Below are 19,157 nucleotides of genomic sequence, written 5' to 3' on the forward strand. Positions count from 1 at the left end.
TGATTGTATCGACCGAAATGAATCGAGACACAGTAATAAACGTTTGGAAGATTCGCGTTTCCTCTGAAATCATTAGGTTTTCTACTTTCCCTTCTTATCGGTTAATGTCGTTTAAGAAATGAGAAATTCTTTCTCTTCCGTTTTATTTCGCCTTCGAGAGAGAAGAAAAATCGAGGTCGAGTACGAGCGGAACACTGCAGCGCAACAATGCGTTATATAATAATAATTTTTCCCTCGTTTCTTAGGAATAAAATGCACGCTATTTCCTTTCTCAGAAGCAGAAGTGAGATATGTAGTTGAAGAAAGGAGAAAAAACACGCGATCGAGGACTACCTTGAAATTACGAATCTTTTTATACCGATAAACGTGAGAAACTCAAGATCCCAAAGCGTAATTGGGATTGCTGGGAAAAAATTCCTAAACAGACTGCACGATATCTAAAGTTACAGATCTGAACGATCGTTTCGAGTTCTAATTATTTCATAATACTGTAACAAATACGAAACGCGCAACTGTTGTTAGTTAGACGTGAGAAACAACGAGGCGCCAGTTATTTCTCGAATACGAAATCCGATGTCATTCACATCTTTAAATTCTGCACACGACTGCATTTACATACATATATTACACGCACCAATAGATGTTCGAAATTTTGCCAACGAATTAGCCTGCGAAAATATCAACGACCAGTTCGCTCTAAACTCATATTCGTTTCGTTTTGCATACAGATTCTTGCGTCTGAAAAATATATTACTCGTAAAAACAACAAAAAAAAAAAAAAAGAAAAAAGGAAGAAATACGATCTAGGAAATAAATCTGAGTTTCGACAGGTTTTTGAAACGCGTTTATGGCCGTAGAGCGACCGATCGAAACCGAAATAAAACGTGACGCAATAAAACGTCGCGGGTACGCTCCCAAGGCTTCGTACAGATGTTCACTTTCATTTTCGCCGAGGACCCTGAAATTTCAATCCAAATAGTACGTCCTAAATCTTGGCCCGATCTTGGCATCAACAAACGACATATACGCGCAAGGTGTCCGATTCCGATGTAAAAATAGACTAATCCCAGGATTTATATCGAAAACAATAAAAAGGGATTTAAATGTCGCCGAGAAGGCGTTAGCAAAGACAAGTCAAGATTATCAAGGTTATATTTATACGTAACCTTAACCTATTAACCCTTTCGATAAATCAATAACCGGTGTGCCAAAACAAACGTAATATCGTTATACAAATTCTTCGATTTATCGTTAATGGAAAAGAATTTGCAACTTCTGAGGAATGCGTGAAAGTACGTTCGTGTTCACGTGTCTTGTCGAGATTAAAGATGTGTCTAACGGGTTAAAAATAATAATAATAATAGAAAAAAATGGATAAAAGAATGGACCAAAAAATTACAAGCGGCCCGGCACAAATATCGGCAACTCCGTCAGTAGATTTCTTTCGCGAAATTCTAACGAGCCCCTCGTACCACTTGGCGCGTTCGATTTTGTGCGATTGACGCAGCTTCCGATCGTAAAATCCATTTATAGCTCGAAATGGGTCACCCTGTGCGTTCCAATCTTCGCGACATTCGACTTCATCTTTTCTCGTCGAAGGATCGAACAGTGTCTCTTTTAAAAGATGCAGGAAAATTCTATAATAGAAGAATATCGCTGGTCGGAAATGTTTTCCTTTGGCGTTGACAGTGGAATACGAATAAGTTACAGCAGCCTAAACGAGTAAATTAACAACGCTACTCGATGTCTCTTTACTCTACAATTACGCTGTAAACCCAAGCGATAAAGGTCTCTCTGTCTCCTCCAATCTACCTCGTAAAGAATCTAAGGAAAACAATCGAGAGATCAACTTCAGAGAGGAAGCCAAACATTTAGAATCTCTCTAGGCTGATAACGAGAAAACAGCCGGCACACTGTCTCAAAGCTCCACTTAATATCCATCTTTACCATCGTCATCACCATCTTCCCCCGGTCTTTAACTCAAAGAAAGAGGCCGAAAGGCGAAGCAACAACGAACAAAGGCTACGAGTAAAAAGAAGAAGAAGGAAAAGGTAGGCTGAAAGAAAGGGCAAGAAAGCAGCATAACGAACTGTTTGCCTCCTTCCTCCCCCTTTATTACGATTCGCGGCTGAGATTCATTTTTACGAAGGCAAGAGGGCTTCCTGTGCTGGTCGTTTCGCCGCTCAAAGCGTTCTTCGTCGTCGTCTAGCCGAGCATTTCGCTCGCTTCGTCGGATACGTTTATACCGGAGACTATCGGATCGATATGGAGACGTCGGCGCTGGAAATATGGAAATTCGGCCCGGGCCAGACTGGACGGCCTGTGTGGCAAGAAATAAATGTAAATTCGACGTCGGCCAGGCGCACCGGGGACAGGGCTGGAATTAATTTCGCGTGCATACCGCTCACGGCTCGTAGAAGCCTATTTCGTTTCGTAGATGACGAATCAACGTGGTAGCTCTGTGTGACTCATTGTCAGCCGACAAGGAGCAGCAGTCAGGACGACGACTGGAATTCCTGATTCGTTTCGCCTACACGCAACTCCCGTCACGGCAATTATTTTCCCCTGAGCCAATTGTTCAGAGTGTTACGGCTCTTCAGTTTTTCGGGAAGTAATTACGAATAGGGCGATCGTTTCGCGACTTTTGGTCGATGAGGAGCTTGCTTAAGTCGAGTCGGAGTAATTGTCTGCGAATCTAAAAATAAACTTTGCAGTTTCGAACTAAAATTGGAAGACGCATAAATCAGATATAGGGAAATTTTATTTTCCTTTCTTATATCAGTTGGAAATGAACCGTTTTTGAGTTTGGTATTTTTACTTTACAAGTGGATTAGGATAAAACAGAGTTTCGAGTAAAGTGAATAATAATCTCCTATTTTTACCGCGAATTTTATATACGTTGTATTGTAAATAGATAAAACTCGCGTAACAATGTTCGCTCTCACAACTGTCATGGTTTCGTGAAAACGAATTGAATTCCAGCAATCCAATTTTGGTCTAAGGTAAAACAGACATACTATAGGGCAAGCTACCGCAAACGTTGGCTCCGAGAATAATGTTTGTTCATTCTTGTATTGCACGCGTGTCTTCCCGTGTAAAATCTGAGAACCGTAGAAAACCTGAGTTTCCGCGAGGACAAATTGTGCTTTGACCTGAAACCACAAATGAGACAATTACATGCACACGGCGTTATCCGTTTCCACCGCTGAACCGCAGATGCAAATAGAACAACCGCAAATGAAGCAACGTCTTGCATTGCCGTGAAAAGACATGTCTTCGTTTGTCACCTCCGTGAGATGTACTTGCCTCTCGCTCGTCCAGGAAAACGAATACATATTTTATTATATTGCGCAGAAAGTTTTCAGCGTTTTCCATCGTATGACGAGATCGTGACACATGCATGTCATTCAGCCTGATTTATCGTTTCTATCTTATGCTAAAGTTTTCCTGAATTTCCAACACATTCGAGAAATTCCAAATTATTACGAATATTGTGAACTGAATAGTAATCCTGAAAATTTGTAGGATTAAATGACACAATCATCCAATTGTCGCAAGAATGCGTTCACTGCCGTCGATGACGCGATGCTAACGCCATATGTGTAACTATTAACGCGCGATTTACATACGTGTTTATTTACTTCTTTAATTATTTACCGCTCTTGGCCCTTTACTTTCAAACAAGGTATTTCGTTAATTAATGAAAGTGAAAATAGCACTGGAAACTAGCCACAGTCGTCATAGTGTTCGTATCTCTTAGTACTTAGCATTGTTTGAATAAATTATTAGGAATTCTTTTATAAATACTTGTTTCAGATACTAGAAATTAGTTCAAATTCCATAGAACTGTACAACGCTTCATATTCCGTCGTAATTACTATTCTCAAATCTACGAAGCTTCCACCTTCGTTAAAATGGAAAGGCACGATTGAAAAACACGCAAAGAAGATACAGAGAAACACACGACCCAAGACCTTTTTTTTCTCTAAGCCTTTCTCCTTGTTAACGCACGATAAATTACTCGTCACGCACGTTCGTAAATCGCCAGGATTACGCAAACTGCCTTGCAATGGAAGATATCGAAAAAAGTGCATCGTGCAACTTATGGCGGAATAAAACAGAGACGCTGGTAAACATCGAGATCCAAAACGGAAGAAAGGCAAACGATCATAAACGAGAGGCGTCATCAACGCGGCAGGCGTCAAGCGGAAGCATACGCCGGCCGATAACAGCGTCGTATAAATAGCTATTATTTTCCAGCCACGTGGCTTTACGTAGCGTGACGATCGTCCGTTGCGACGCGTTCGAGGGTGCGTTCGATGGCGATGGATCATGGATCACGCGTCGATCGCTTCGCGTGCGCTCGGCCAAACCCTCCGACAAATGTGTCACGTGGCTGCAATCGGTATCAATTATCGCGTGTGGTCGTGCCGCTCGTCGAACTGAAACGCGTGTTCCCATTGCTTTTCGCTTGGCGTCATTCGCATTTCCGATGCCAAATTGGATTTCCACGACGGATCGAGAGTTTTGTAATATTGTTCCTGCAGCGGGGATTAGTTTGGTCAAATTTGGGGTGGACAGTTTGATGCGATACTTTTCTCGTTCGATCCTGGCATTCGTGGGATTCTCGTTCGTTTGTTTCATCTTATGGAAGATCGTTCCTTTGATCTCGCGAGAGACGTCTGTTATAAAAATCTGTATGCTACAAGATAGTTTTTATTCAATATTGCATGCTCGTTTTTTGAGGATAGTAGACTTTTGTTCATTTTTATCGTTGCGATAAGAAAAGAGAGAGAGAGAGAGAATGGTGTTCGACCGTTCGCGGAAAGACGCGATCGCAAGGAAGCGCGTCAGCGGGAGTCGTAACTTCCTGTTACGATTATACAATCGACGCCACGAAATGATCGATCCTATATTTCGTTTAGAGTGATAGAGGTGGTTGAATTAATTCTAATACTGAGATAACAGGTTACAATTTACACTTTATTCCAACAACTTGTACACAAGATGGTTACGCTCGATGTGTATAGATATAAGTTAACTAAATGGCTAATCTAAGGTTGACAAACCGGTGCAAAGATGTTGACTGAGTCAAAGATGTAAACTCAATGTAGAGATGTTGACTCATCTGTAGTCGATGAATCAGTGAAGTTCGGTGACGATGCTGTCGCAGGGAAAAAGAGAAAGCTCTTGCTAGAATTGGTCGCTTGCGGGTAGAAATCCCTGGAAAAGTGGGAAAACCCTTGTTTCCGCACTTTTTACCTGATGGAACAATAACCATAAGCAACATTTTAACTTGAAGGTGTTTTATATCACTTACGGCCTTAACAGTAAAATCGAAATGCTTAGTTTTATTACAGTCCCTTAGGATTATTGAGGTCCGACTAATTCTAATTGCACAGCCAGTGGCCCCCTCGATCGAGGAATGGTTCTAGGTTACATAAAGTCACCGGACGTAACAAATGGTATTGGCAGGAAAATACCGGAGATGAACAACGCTGTGGATTTTTTAGTAAGAAAATAATACTAGTTTCACTACCGCTGTCGGTGCAATTGTATTTTTCTATCTCCTTTTTTATTTCGATACGAGCACTCGATGTTGATATAAGCAACTCAGCGAGCAGCGCAGTAAATCAAACATTGTAACGCAAACGACTTCTTCCAGGTTCTTCGATTAATTTCTAATGAAAATAATATACAATTCCTGAAGATAATACCAAGTAAACTAACGTAATACTATAATAAGTATAATAGAGTATAAGTGTCTTATATATACAGAATGACTTACAAATACTAGCGCGTATTCAAAGAGCCCATGAATATTCTTGTAAGCCAGGAATATAGCATATTTCCAGCTACAGAATATTTTCAAACTTTGTTATAAATTATGCAATAGTATTTACATAAAAATTCACCTCAATAAGAGTTACTGAAACGGCTCGATGATCGTGTCTCGAGGCGGCAGACGCGAGAAGAGCATCTCGACGTCTGAAACAACTGAAAAATACCACCATGTACCTAGGCAATATGTCGATTACCGTTTCTGTGCATCGTGTATGCAAGCTGCGGCAACGTGCATCCGGCTCGTCGCACGTGCACTACCGTTACGAACGATACGACAAAACTTCAGCAGCCGTGCCACCAGGAAACACGGTACAACTGACCATCCTTTTCTTTCTTTCCTCACTGACAGTTGAACAAGCGATTGCTAATGTCGGATACACGAGACGCAATTTATTCACCAGCAAGAAACTAGTTCCTCGTGTGAATATACATAGGATGCGTTTCGAAGTGCTACGGGCTAAAGAAATGGACAAATTTGGGGATGTATGGTTCTCATGTTTAACATTCCTGCATCTGCGGTGCGCACGAGTTATCTGAAAAGGATTGAATGTGTTTTGTGTGCGAGCGTAGACGTGAGAAAATTTTTTACTATGGAAATTTGCATATGTTGTACAGATCTTTTATAAGCGCAAAGATAGTGGGTATTTAAACACGAACTTGACGTTTCTAATGGAGATATTGTCATTCGTAACACGATAGAATTTTTTGAAACGAATCGCAGAATATGAATCTTATGGAAGAGCGCGAATTAACGAGGTTCCAAGGACTCGGGGCCGCGTTAAATCCTCTTGAAGAAAATCGTATCATATTAAAAATAAAAAGGAATATCGTTTTACCTAAGAGTATCAAGGGGTTAATTTCTTAACGTAAAGTGGAATAATTTGTTCGTCATTTAATATCGATATACGTAACTGACGATTAAAAATCTTGATAAAATATTTAAGAAACGCGTATAGTATTTCGATGGCAATTTTTTGCCGTCATATCGAATTTACTTTTGCGATTGAAGATCTCAGGAAAAAAGAAAGAAAAAGGAGAAGATATGGTATGGAATGGAAAAATGATAGGTTAAATATTTTACTACTTGGGAAGAAGCGTACGTGGTTTCGAGTTTATCGTGAAAGCATTGCGCCGTGCTTAAAATATTCACGCTACAGTATGTACATATATTCAACTTTCAAGCAGATTAGCGCGTTTGATACCTAAGGAGGAAAGTAAATGTTTTAACGAAATGTTAAATCCGAGCGAAGACGCGATATCAAATTCGAGAAGAATCGTATTATCAAATTTGTCGATTCTGTCATATTTTGCCATAATTTCTGCTCGAATTCCCTCGTTAACGCAATTTTCAATTTTGTATTCTCGCCTATTATATGGATTCCACGCTATTTTTGCACAATTTTCCATAAATGTATAAAAATCCACAGTTCAGCTACGATAACCCTAATCTCCCTAATATCGTATAGAATATCCAACGCAAATTAGGAGGAACGTTAAACCATAAAATGACCATCCTGATAAAACCGTAACGCACATAAAATTTCAATCCCATAGTCCCTAAAATATACATATAAATATTTATAATAAAATTTATTTTCATGTATCACGATCGTACCTTGCAATTTTCCTATCTTGCACAATTGCATGGAAAGTACAGGATAGTTAATGGCTGAAACAGCAACCCTGATTGAACCTAGTCCGGAAACGTTGCGCCGGTAGGAAAACGAGGGAAGCACTGGCCTCATCGAGTATACATCATCCATCACCCATCTGCATCCCCATTCGGGGCACGTAGGCTGTTATTTGCTTGGGACCGAAGCGTGTTCTCGTTAGGTATACCGGAAAACGGCTCACGAAATTTCGGACACCATCTATCTATCCTCCTTCCTCTCTTCGTGCTAATATCGCCAGCAACATTGTAGCACGACGATAGAGTGAGATGACAGAACGAGGATGAAACCGCATGAAACGGTCGTAAGCTTCTTTTCTATTCTCGTGTATCACACGAGGCTGCCGCGGGTGTCACGAGCGGCCAATTTCCGGATTCATTTCCAAAGCATAGCGATTATATCACATTATGTCATAGCCTTGTACCATAAAGAGATCGCAGGGGAAAAAAGCGATAACTTACATTTTCCGCTGTTTATACAGTGGTAATTTTAATTCCCCACCGAGGGGTGATTTAATGCGCGTGGTTCGCAGTAGCAGATTGATTTTAACCTGTTACTAACTATAGTGTCTCTATGCACGAAAATATTTGAACGCTTGGTACTGAGAGAAAAACATTTTCATATTTCGTTAAAAACGTAACGATACTTGTATGATTTAAAATAAATCTGAAAGGATATACAGGAGTTACGAGATATTTATCGCAAATATTAATTTCGCAGAGGACAGACGAGTATGTAAAATTTATAGAAATTAAAATATGAATATATTAATTCACCTGCATTTGAATATACCTGAATTAGAGTTTCTTAATATTTATTTCTACATGTATATGCATGCATATGTATAATTATATATTCAGAACGCGTATCTTTAATTTTCCGGAACACGTATTTCATATACACGTGTTTCTTTATAACGTTCTACTACTATTAAACAGTTTACCAAAGTTGAGAACAGTATGCAATTAATAAATATAATTTCTCGTTCCAATTCTATATCACAATTTTTCCAAAATCTTTCGACCACTTTACAGATTTGAACAAAGTAATTCAAAGATTATGAACGACGTTAATTCCACTAAATTCAAAGCCATAGATTCTACAAGCTACCCAACAAACCACTGCCCCAAAGTATTTGCATCTCATTCGTCTTCGTATTACTCAATGGCCTGAACTTGTTCCAATGAAATTACGCAACGGGTTGGGTCCATTCACCCTAACCAATATAACTAAAACGATTTCCGTCGGAATTATAAAATCTCAAATCCAACTAACCGCGCGCGCAATCTGCTATGCGATATAAATAATAATATAAGCATATATTTGTATAATTGTATATTTCTATCTGGCAAACAAAATTCCTTGCCCAATCGTTCCACGACCACGAAATGTCCAAGAACGCAAGACCAAGCCACGAGAGCGAAGAGAACGCATCACCACGAGAAAAAAGGAATTCGACCGCGAGAAGGAGGCAGAACGAGGACGACAAGGTCATCAGGTTCCGCTGCGACTTCCCTTCGACGCAGGTTAGGGTGATGCTGGCCAGAGGATGGACGCAGGTAATGGAATGTCCTGTGTTGGCGTGACGACCTTAACGAGCCGAGGGTGGGAACGAATCACGACCGCGTATATCCCCTTAAGGGCTTTTCGCCGCTTAAATGAAACGACTTTAGAAAAAAGGGAAAGAAACGACAAAACATTGAAGAGCGACGATTATGCGAAAATCCTCATTGTTCGACAGAATGATCGCGTGTCACCCTTCGCAGATTGCGAGCGCGAAACTTGCGGTATGGGAAAACGGATTTAGCTGTGGTTTAACCGTATTATGGGGTTGGAATTGTTGGAAGTCCTTAGCGAGTAAACTCGAAACTTGTTTCTTTTAAAAGGTTTGCTAAGTTTGCTTTTAATAGTTGAAATGTTGGTGAAAAGTAATTAAAAGTTTCTTTTTAGCACGGGAAAGCTTAAGATGACGAACTAGAACGAAAATATATAAATATCAATTTTTCGATTAAATTATTTATAATTCTGCAAAGTTTGCGGGGTTTCTTTTAGAAATTTTCCAACTAAAAAGCAACGCGACTATATCGAAATTTTCTCAAAAACTTACCGAGAGAGTTTTTAATCTTCTACGTTATGTACACCTTTTTAACTTTGTTTGTTCGTCGTGGTATTATTAATCCTTAAATATGCAAATGAAGAGAGATTTTACGTAATTACAACGTTTTCTTTTTCTCTTGAACAAAGTTACGAATGAAGACAGTTCAATCGCGATAATGTTGAGATAAACGGCAAGTGTAAAAGCTTTCGGAATCGCTGTATTCTGTCATCGATAAATCCAAACTTTATCAACCAAATGACCAATTTAACCGAGTACGAATTTACAAACCAAATTAGCGATGTAACGAGCTCAAAATAATCGACCGATCAAATTAATAATTCACGCGATGCGGATAAATCACACGTGAATATGTTCGACTAATTGCAGAACAAAGCGAAACGTTTGCGATTAACGAAATCGAGGACAAAATACGAAAAAGGTATTCGCGTTACAGCTCCCAGAAGCAGGAAGCAGTTTATTATTCGACACAATTCGCGTAATCATATCCACGAATAAATTGTACTTCCTGACACTAATACGTCGACGAGTGAGCCTCCCACGCGAATCCTTTAACTCTTTTCAAGGTAATAGAGCCCAACGATCAGAACTGGCACCTTTGGTGGTGCGAGATCAACGACGTTCGCCAGGCTTTGGACCTGAAGCTCGCTTCTTATCAAAAGATCCCACACTTCCGGAATCATTACGAATTGACACGGAAGAATTACTTATACAGAAACTTGAAACGATACAAGAAATTGTTACTCAAGTCGAATAAGATAGACGAAGCTGAACTTTGTGATGGTATGCCGCTGACGTTCGAACTACCAAACGATTATAGGCTATTCGCGGAGGAGTATCACAAGCAACCTGGTTCCACGTGGATCGTGAAACCTGCAGGAAGATCGCAGGGCAAAGGTATGTCGCTATGAATAGACTGCGGATTTTTATTTTATATTTACGCAACTGAGCGACTGAAGAAATTAAAGAGATACTTCTTGTACGTTTAGTATCAGAGATACCTCTGCTTATTATGTGCGTTCTATGCATTTTTGGAACGTTTAAATGTCCCATAAACGTATAAAAATCAGCAATTCAGTAATTATTTTATAGTATTCGCGTGACGCCAACTTGCTCAAAATTGTAGGCTATTACAAATATTCCTATGGTTTATTAAAAGGAGTCGATTCAAACTTAAGCTTCAAGAGATTAAAAGGGAACATTGCCAACATAAACTCTACAAAATCCATCCTATGCAACGTTTCTAACTAAAAGTCCCAATAATCCAGCAAATTGCAACGGAGCGAATCGACATCAAGAATAAAAGAATTACAGATAAATTCACGATCACGACTTCGACCTATCCAATAACAAATTGTTCCTAACCAAATATGCAGCAAATTCCACTCTCACATTATTGGACATTCCGAACGAAATAGTTACGGATAAATTCACAATTAAACGATGGATATCCGTGCATTTTTGGGAGATCTAAGCTTCCAAAGATGTACAAAATGCGCCTGGTACGTAAGAATATGTACAATATCCAAAATAGAGTACCTATTGCAACGTTTAGTAGATGAAACAAAATCTCAATTCCTTTAATTATATTTATAATAATATAAGTTTGCATAAACATCCGCAGTCTATTCATAATCAGTGCAGCAGGCAAATACACGACCGATACAGCGAGTGAAACAAATCTATAGAGCCGTAACGTTTAAATTAACAGGTATCTTCCTGTTCAGGAAGCTGAAGGACCTATCGGAGTGGCGTAGCAAAGAATTCGGCCAGCAAGTGGAAATACCACCGGTGGAGACTTTCATCGTGCAGAAATACGTGGAGAATCCTTACCTCCTGGCAGGTTGGTTCTCCAGAACGATACTCCTCGGCATTCAGCCGCTTATCGCCAGCGAAGAATGGCTCTTGTCGGGGAGAACACCTCGGTACATTCGAAAAGGGGATGGCGCGAACAGCCAGCGGCTGAAACCTTTCCGTGAACCTTTGTTCACTAGCATCGCCGAAAGGAGGAGGCTTGAATGTCGAACCGTTGAAAAGCACTTTCTTCGATGGTCTTAAGACGGCTGTGGATACCAGCCAGAGAGTTAGACGACCATCCCTCCGTGTATTTGTAAACGTCCCGATGATTTCAGGCAGAAAATTCGATCTACGTATCTACACCCTGGTAACCTCATTTTGCCCTCTGAAAGTTTGGCTGGCTAGAGAGGGTTTCGCACGGCTGTCGGGTGAGCTGTTCGATCTGGAGAACATAGATGACAGCAGGGTGCATCTCACTAATATGGCGATACAGCTGAAGATACACGATGATGACGATAAGAAGGGGGAATTGAAAAGAGGGTGCAAATGGGCGTTGATGAAGGTTAGAGAGTATTTGACCGCAAGACACGGGGCGGCTGCGGTGGAAGCTCTGTTCCAACAAATTGCCGGTTAGTTCCACCATCCACACCGATTATTAAATTATTAGAAACGGTATTATCGTGGCGATGCAACAAGCAGGAGGAATCTAAAGGAGGATGACTCCTACGAGCATTTGTCCCACCGTACATTTTTCCTATGGACGTACAATATTCGGGTTTTCCTTTCTATTATCCCAGTGTCTAAGCTTACTAATGGGGAGGGCCGTAATGGAGTCCAATAGCCTTGGAGTCTGCGGAGCTCCTCCTATTGGATCGAGGTAAACCAGCATGAAAGTTTTAGCTAGTATAAATTCAACGCTACGCCGAATCCTCCCCCTAGAGTGGCTTACAGAGTGGCGCGCAATGTTCGTAAAGACTTGCTCCACGCAAAAAGAAAGATTGACTTACTGACGAGTCCATTAGCAGTTTCTGGCCAAACTCTCCCCTTCTGCTTCCCTTCTTTCTTCGTAGCTTCAAGCTTCGCATTACTGATAAAAGCATTATTATTCCCATAACGATATATCAAATGCTATCAGAAGTGCAAGTCCAACTAAAAACGCCATAAAGAAAACCGCTCAAAACGGATCTCTCCGCCCTCGTCCAATCTTCCGCTCATCGATATTCCCCAACCTCCAGCTCCCCAAGCAGAGTAATATAAAAAAAAAAAAAAAAAAACACGAAAGCTGGCCCAATACCAATATCTCGCCTACAATGCCCGAAAACAGCGTTCCGCTTCTCGATTTATTAGCCTCTCCCCATAAAACCATTTATCGATCCCACAGGCGTGATAATGGCCAGCTTGCTGGCGGTGCAGTCGGTGATCATGCAGGGGAAGAACTCGTTCGAGCTGTACGGTTACGATATACTTCTCGACGAGGATCTGACGCCGTGGTTGCTCGAGGTGAACGCCTCGCCAGCGCTGACCGGCACGGACAGCGAGGATTATCGGCTCAAGTTCGATCTCCTCGACGACACGCTCAACGTGCTCGACTTCGAGGGCCGTTTCACCGGCAGAGAAACCAGAATCGGTGGTTTCGATCTACTGTGGAACGATGGTCCGGTGTGGACTTACTGTCCCAATCCATCTGTTTGCGGCGAGCCATCGACCGATCTTAAGAAACTGAATATTTTCCTTGGAGCACGGAATGATAGAGTCGAACAGCTGCGCCAACTCAGACAGTGTTTAGAAGAGAAAAGGAACAAGGTGCAGAGCGATCGTGTCGGGATGCGTCGATGATGAACGAATTGGAGATTTTCAACGTCTTGTCCAAGGGATCTTTCAATATCTACTCTTTGTTATAACACAGTATCGAAAATATTGAAATGTTATACGTGACTTATACTTCCACGAGTTTTCCAGCAGAAAAATAGAAACAAAATTTAGGGTTTAAACATTTTGGTTGTAACGAAGTTTGTTCAAGCCCTAAATTTTGTTACGAACGAGTGGAACAGTACAGGGTACGTTAGACGCGTTGACGGCTAAGACGACGTTTTTAATAGTTAGTTTTAATAGTCGTTTCGAATGTTAAATTTTGTCTCCGATAATGGATTTTTAAATATAAATTATATTACTTGGAAACATTAAAATATTGAATGAATCGCTGCTATCGTGAAAGAACATCTGCACCATTGTTCCTCTAGATGTATTCTTTTGCATATGTATATCATTTTCTAGGAAAGAAATGTATTTAGGCTACGCTCATCTTCATCTTTCATTTTCACCGTTTTATGACACAAGACGTTTGTATTCGCAATTTGCTAAAAATTCAGCGAAACGCTCCGTAGGAAGTTATGTTTTAAAGATAAACTTCATGCTTTAACGAGGGTTTACATTGTAGCAAGTAGAGCAGTGCAAATTAATACCGATTTCAATGTAAATTTTTCCAGGATATACATATTAGAAAAAAATATATATATATATTCGTATGTGAAGGTTCTGGCAAAGTTTCGTAGAGGAGCAGCAAGCAGCAATAATTCTTGTTTAGCATTGTCAGCTACGATACAGACAGAAACTTCGCTGCTTTGTTAGCTTAATAGCAAATGACAGCGGTAATTCACGCAATTCATAACTGCACCTTGTGCAAGTTTATCGAGGTCAATACTTTCATTCGAGTTACTTCTTCCACCCTGAGAAGAGTTTTAGCAGAGTGCTGCGAATCTCATTTAAAGAACCGACGTATTACGACTATTCGTGCTCCTCTTAATAACACATTTTAATACCTATTAATAGCGTTCACGCGTAATAAAAGTCTGTTCTACATTTGGCTTGCTTCGTCCGTAATTACTTCTTCGGATTTAAACGTTCGAGCTTCTTGGTATTCGGAGCAACATTCTAAATTTCATCTTCGACGCTTCTGAATCTTTCAAGAAATCGTAGATTAGACTGGTATTTCCAGGAAATTCGAAATTTTACGTTTTTAGCTTCTAAAAAGGACTGTACAAACTTTTTAGGATTTTGAAATTTTCAAATCCTAAATCGGAAAAATTATGCGAGCCCCTTTGGCGAATGTCCAGTGAAGCATAAAATTATATGTTTTAACATTACGAACATGCAGCATGCAGCTTTACTGTGCGCATCATCTTCTGACGAATTGATAAATTCTTTCTTTTCTTTTACTCTTTTATACAATACACTCGTAAAGGCAATAACGTGAATACACAATACTTGCCACTAAATATTTTCTTAATACATGGTAAGCATAACAAGCAGTGTGATTCATAATACATGATAAGTGTTATTATCAAGCGCCTACAGACGTCAATAATAATCAAAGGGTTGATTAATCTCCTGCTAACTTCTTTTCCCATGAAGAGAAAAGGCTACCACTCGTGATGCTACACATCGCTACCTTAATCTTCCACTCGTAACTATGTACGTCAGATGTGACTTTAGAAATTGCGCTTTAGAAATTTCGATTATGTATCGATCAATTACGTAAAAAGCACATCTCATAGTCACTCACGATACTCGTATTGTAATACCAGAATATTGTTATTCGTTACATTCGTATAGCATATTAATATTTCGTTCTTGCTTTATTATCGAATCAAGCTTTTCTGCCGTTCATGAACGCAAGAAAGTATGTAATTTCGTATCAAATAAAGATATAAACGTTATAAGACTTTATCAAAATCCACGTTTCGCTGCAATAGAAGCTACGGCGATCGAAAAACGAAGCTACTGTCTTATTAAAATTTTTCATCGTATTCTAAAGTAACAAGACATCTCGTCTAGTCAGGAACAGAAATAAAAATTACCAGAATTTTCTATCTTACGTCATAAGATCGCCAAGCTTACACTTTTATCCACCCGTAAAAACCATCTAGCTGACGACTCGATTTTCACGAAACTTTTACGTCACACATCGGAAAAATTGGGTTCACGGAAGTGAAACGAATTGCAGACGTTTGGATTATGGCTTACACGCGAGCGTGTACATGCCGGTGCACGCGTGTACAAAGTTTCCATGAATATGTATACACTTATGCGGCGGGCATATTCGCGCTCGTTAGTTTCAGCCAGCCACATACCCGGTGGTCGTTGTTGCCAACGTAGCTACGATGAAATTGAATCGGAGAATAAAAAACGAAACCTCGATATACCGTAGATATGACGGATATGATCGTGCTCGATGACTGACTATTGTACATGGGATTCAGCCGAAAATGTTGCATCCTCGGTTGCGTCATTCGGAACTCGTATATCGGGCGGTGACTTATTGCCTTTTTGATTATCGTTCGAGTCACGTGACGCACGGGTCGACGATTTGCCACACGTTTTACGCGTTGATATTCGCGCGGAACACACGCATTTAATCGGAATTTTATGTTATTAGGAAGGAAACAGTGAAATGCGCGAAAGTCACGTAAATGTAACGTTATTGAACGAATAATGCGAAGCGAAATTTAGAAATTCTGGGAATTCGAACGTTCGAACGAATAAGAAATGTTAAGGTTTCAGAATTTACGAGTTTGAAGGTTCGAAAGTTGGATAATTCAATGATTTGCAATTTGGATAATTAAGAACTTGGAAGTTTGGAAATACGATATTTGAATATTTAAAAACCTAGAGACGTAGAAAGTTTAAAAACTTGAGAGTTAAAAAGAAACTTTAAAAGCTTGAGAATTAAAAAGTTTAGGAATCTGAAAGTCCGGAAATATGAAATTTGCATATTTAAAAATTTACGAATTTAAGAAATCGGGAATTCAAGGGTTTGAAAGGGTTTATTTAAAGGCTCGAAAATTTAAAGTGAACTTTGATACTTTGTTCGTGTAACTTACCAAATAACTACTGGAATTATAAATACTTTATAGAAATTCATTACGCAAATGAAAGAATCCTTTCAGACAACAATTCTTTCTTGTAGTCTACGCACATAGTTAAGACTCCAATGAGATAAGAATTATACAATTCACTACTTTGTTGACTATGCAAGAATTAGATATTACTAAGCTCTGTGTAACTCAAGAATTAGCTGGCATTTATGACCAGAATTAGTCATGCATCTGCGATGCGCAGCTTCAATTGTATACTACCTTGACTTAATAGAAGAAACATTTTTCTTAATTAAAGATGTTACCTGGCGTAAAATTCCTTTACAGTCGCGAGCACTGTTTACCATTGAATTTTCCATTCCGATAGTATCGGTCATTAAACATTTACTTCCTTGTCTTTCTCTATATAAGTATAAGGAAAAAAGATAAATAAAGATTTTTTTCATATTTAAATCGTATCAACTGCTTGCTTATTAGAACGCACTATTTTACTAATTCATATTATTCTTTTATTATAATATTCAGATTATAGTTACATTATGCTACTATTATACGACGAAATTTTAGAAAATTATAAGCAAAGTGTACGAATTAATATCGGTAGGATGAAAGCACGGATGAATGAGGTCATCCGATGCAACATTCTGCTCGCTTGTACAATTCTGTTATTTTATCTGCACTACTTTATTGATTTAAAACTTGGCCGACGTAATATTTTCGAAGCAGAGCGCCAGAGTAAATGAACCCCGGCTACGTCGCGACAAATTGACGCACCTCGTAAAATGTGTTTGTTTTAACCGTGTATTTTCCAGTTGTATATAAATTGCAGACAATTAGAATATTCCACTCGTTTGCAATGAAAGTATTACGACGTTAAAAAATTGATTACTCGATTAGTAAATAGAATAAATATGCATTATAATCAGCAAACAAATACAAATATCGATGTTAATTAAAGTATAATTACTGTTATTTTACATATTAATCCGTGAACTTTTCAACCGTAGAAATTACTTCCAGTGAATGAATAAATCTTTTAAAAACCCGCTATTTTCTTATTTCTTAAAACAATTAAAAATTTGTATGTAATTTTACGCAAGAGACTAACAGCGTATGAAAATTCATATTGCAAGAAAAAAAGTATCGAAATGCTATCTTTCCCTGCAAATCTTTAGAAGAATCGTAATTAGTAAGATTTAAGGTTAAAGGTTTTTTGACGAAGTTCCTCGATAGATTTCGATGGGTTGACGTTTGCAAGATTCGACGAAATTCACATTGAAAGAGGCGAGCGAAAGAATGCCGAAAGAGGTGGCGGCGTGCTCCGGCTTTTACGCGACAGACCTTTTCCCATCGTCGTTTTCTCCTCTCTTTCAGCCACGGACTAAATTTAGCGAAAGAGTCGTGTAACCTCGCGAGTGCACTCGTATTATCCTGATTCTCTCTCAAGTAAGAGCGAGTAAACTCGTTAAAATGTTACTTCGCGATTGTCGTTTCCTCTCCGGCTCCAAATTTACCCCGTGTTTTTCCTACGTCCCTTCTACTTCATTTTCGCCTGCATTTCGTGCCGACATTCGTTCCCAAGCCATTGGGCTAAGTTTGCTTTCATTGACGAAAATATTTTCACGAACATTCACTCCGTTTGGAATTTTAGTCGTTTCTGATTTAGAAATGATAAAAGACCTTGTAAATGGGTAATAAATTATCGGTATAAATGCGACGAAGAAGACGCCACGATTTAAAATATATGGAAAATATATTTCTAAAAAAGGAATCTATGAGTTTATGGCAAAGATAGAGATTCATTTTCTGGTAGAGTTACAGAGTATATTTCCTGGCTAAATAGTCCAATTATTGCGAAATTTCTATTTGTTTTATAAATATAAGAAGAACAAATTCCTGTAAGTGCAACTACAACTATCGCTTTGCACGCATCAAACGTAACTTATATTTGAAAAAAAAACTAGAATTAAAGCTTCTAACGCGATTTATTAAATTTACCATTTTGTTCTATGAACAAATTTTCCCACAAGTTCCTCGACTCCGTTTGTAAAAAGTCGAAATAAAGATAAAATATACCTATTCAAAAACAAAGATAACGATGCGTGAGAAAATCAAGACAAAAATGCACGAACGTCGTAAACATCCGGTGGCAAAAAAAGAAGCACGTAAAACGGAGCGTTATCTCCCATAGCGAATGCAATTTCTCCTCTGCACTTTAACCACGCGTTTTGTCGAATCCTTCGAACAGGAAATCCTCGTCCGATATACATCGATAACAAGATCAGGGGGGATCGAAGTATCGGAAATTCTTAGAGTCGCCGCGACGTCAGCTCTACGTTATTGGAAACGCGGATGAACGCGTTCGATCCATCCATCCGCGAGGATTCATTTTCACACGCTACCGAGGACAACGAGTGACGTTATTTTTAAAGGAAGCCATTTTTCGACACGAGAATTAAACGTTTTCCCATTGATTTGTCGGATGTCGCGGATTCCATTCGTTCGAAACTTCCACTTGGAAACTTGGAAAATGTTCGGTTCAAATCGACGAAGATATCCGAAAGTATAAAAAGTTTATTGCTACAAGTATCAGCTGACGATGACTTTATATCACTTTTCGAAGAAGTATTTATCTTTTGTTTTTTATTTCTTTCGCTTAAATCACTGGAGAGCGGTATTGTCTCCTTATCGCAGAAACCCTCTCAAAGATAAAGTTAAATTTAAGCTTCGTCACGAATGTAATGCCTCAAACATGAATTGTCCGGTCTGTGAATTGAGATCTTTTGAAATTCGTCATTTTATTTGTAGATGAATCAACAAACTCTGTCACGAATATGACTTAATATTACAAAGCAA

The 19,157-nt window shown here is 39.2% G+C and overlaps 2 protein-coding genes across 8 annotated transcripts in view; one reads left to right on the top strand and one right to left on the bottom strand.

Moving 5' to 3' along the window:
- Window positions 1–19,157, bottom strand: part of LOC117205552 (PH and SEC7 domain-containing protein 2) — an 81,071-nt gene that overhangs the window by 42,592 nt on the left and 19,322 nt on the right. The window lies entirely within an intron of this gene.
- On the top strand, window positions 12,292–13,309 carry LOC117205553 (probable tubulin polyglutamylase TTLL9). Its single transcript, XM_033444085.1, has one exon. It carries the CDS (start codon window positions 12,817–12,819, stop codon window positions 13,261–13,263), a length of 447 nt encoding a protein of 148 aa, XP_033299976.1. The 5' UTR covers window positions 12,292–12,816; the 3' UTR covers window positions 13,264–13,309.

The sequence above is a fragment of the Bombus bifarius genome, unplaced genomic scaffold, assembly GCF_011952205.1.
Source record: "Bombus bifarius isolate JDL3187 unplaced genomic scaffold, Bbif_JDL3187 scf7180000007992, whole genome shotgun sequence".
NCBI classification, from domain to species: Eukaryota; Metazoa; Arthropoda; class Insecta; order Hymenoptera; family Apidae; genus Bombus; species Bombus bifarius.

Excerpts from the sequence above, each read along its gene's own strand:
- LOC117205553 (XM_033444085.1), top strand. The coding sequence starts at position 12,817 with ATGGCCAGCTTGCTGGCGGTGCAGTCGGTGATCATGCAGGGGAAGAAC.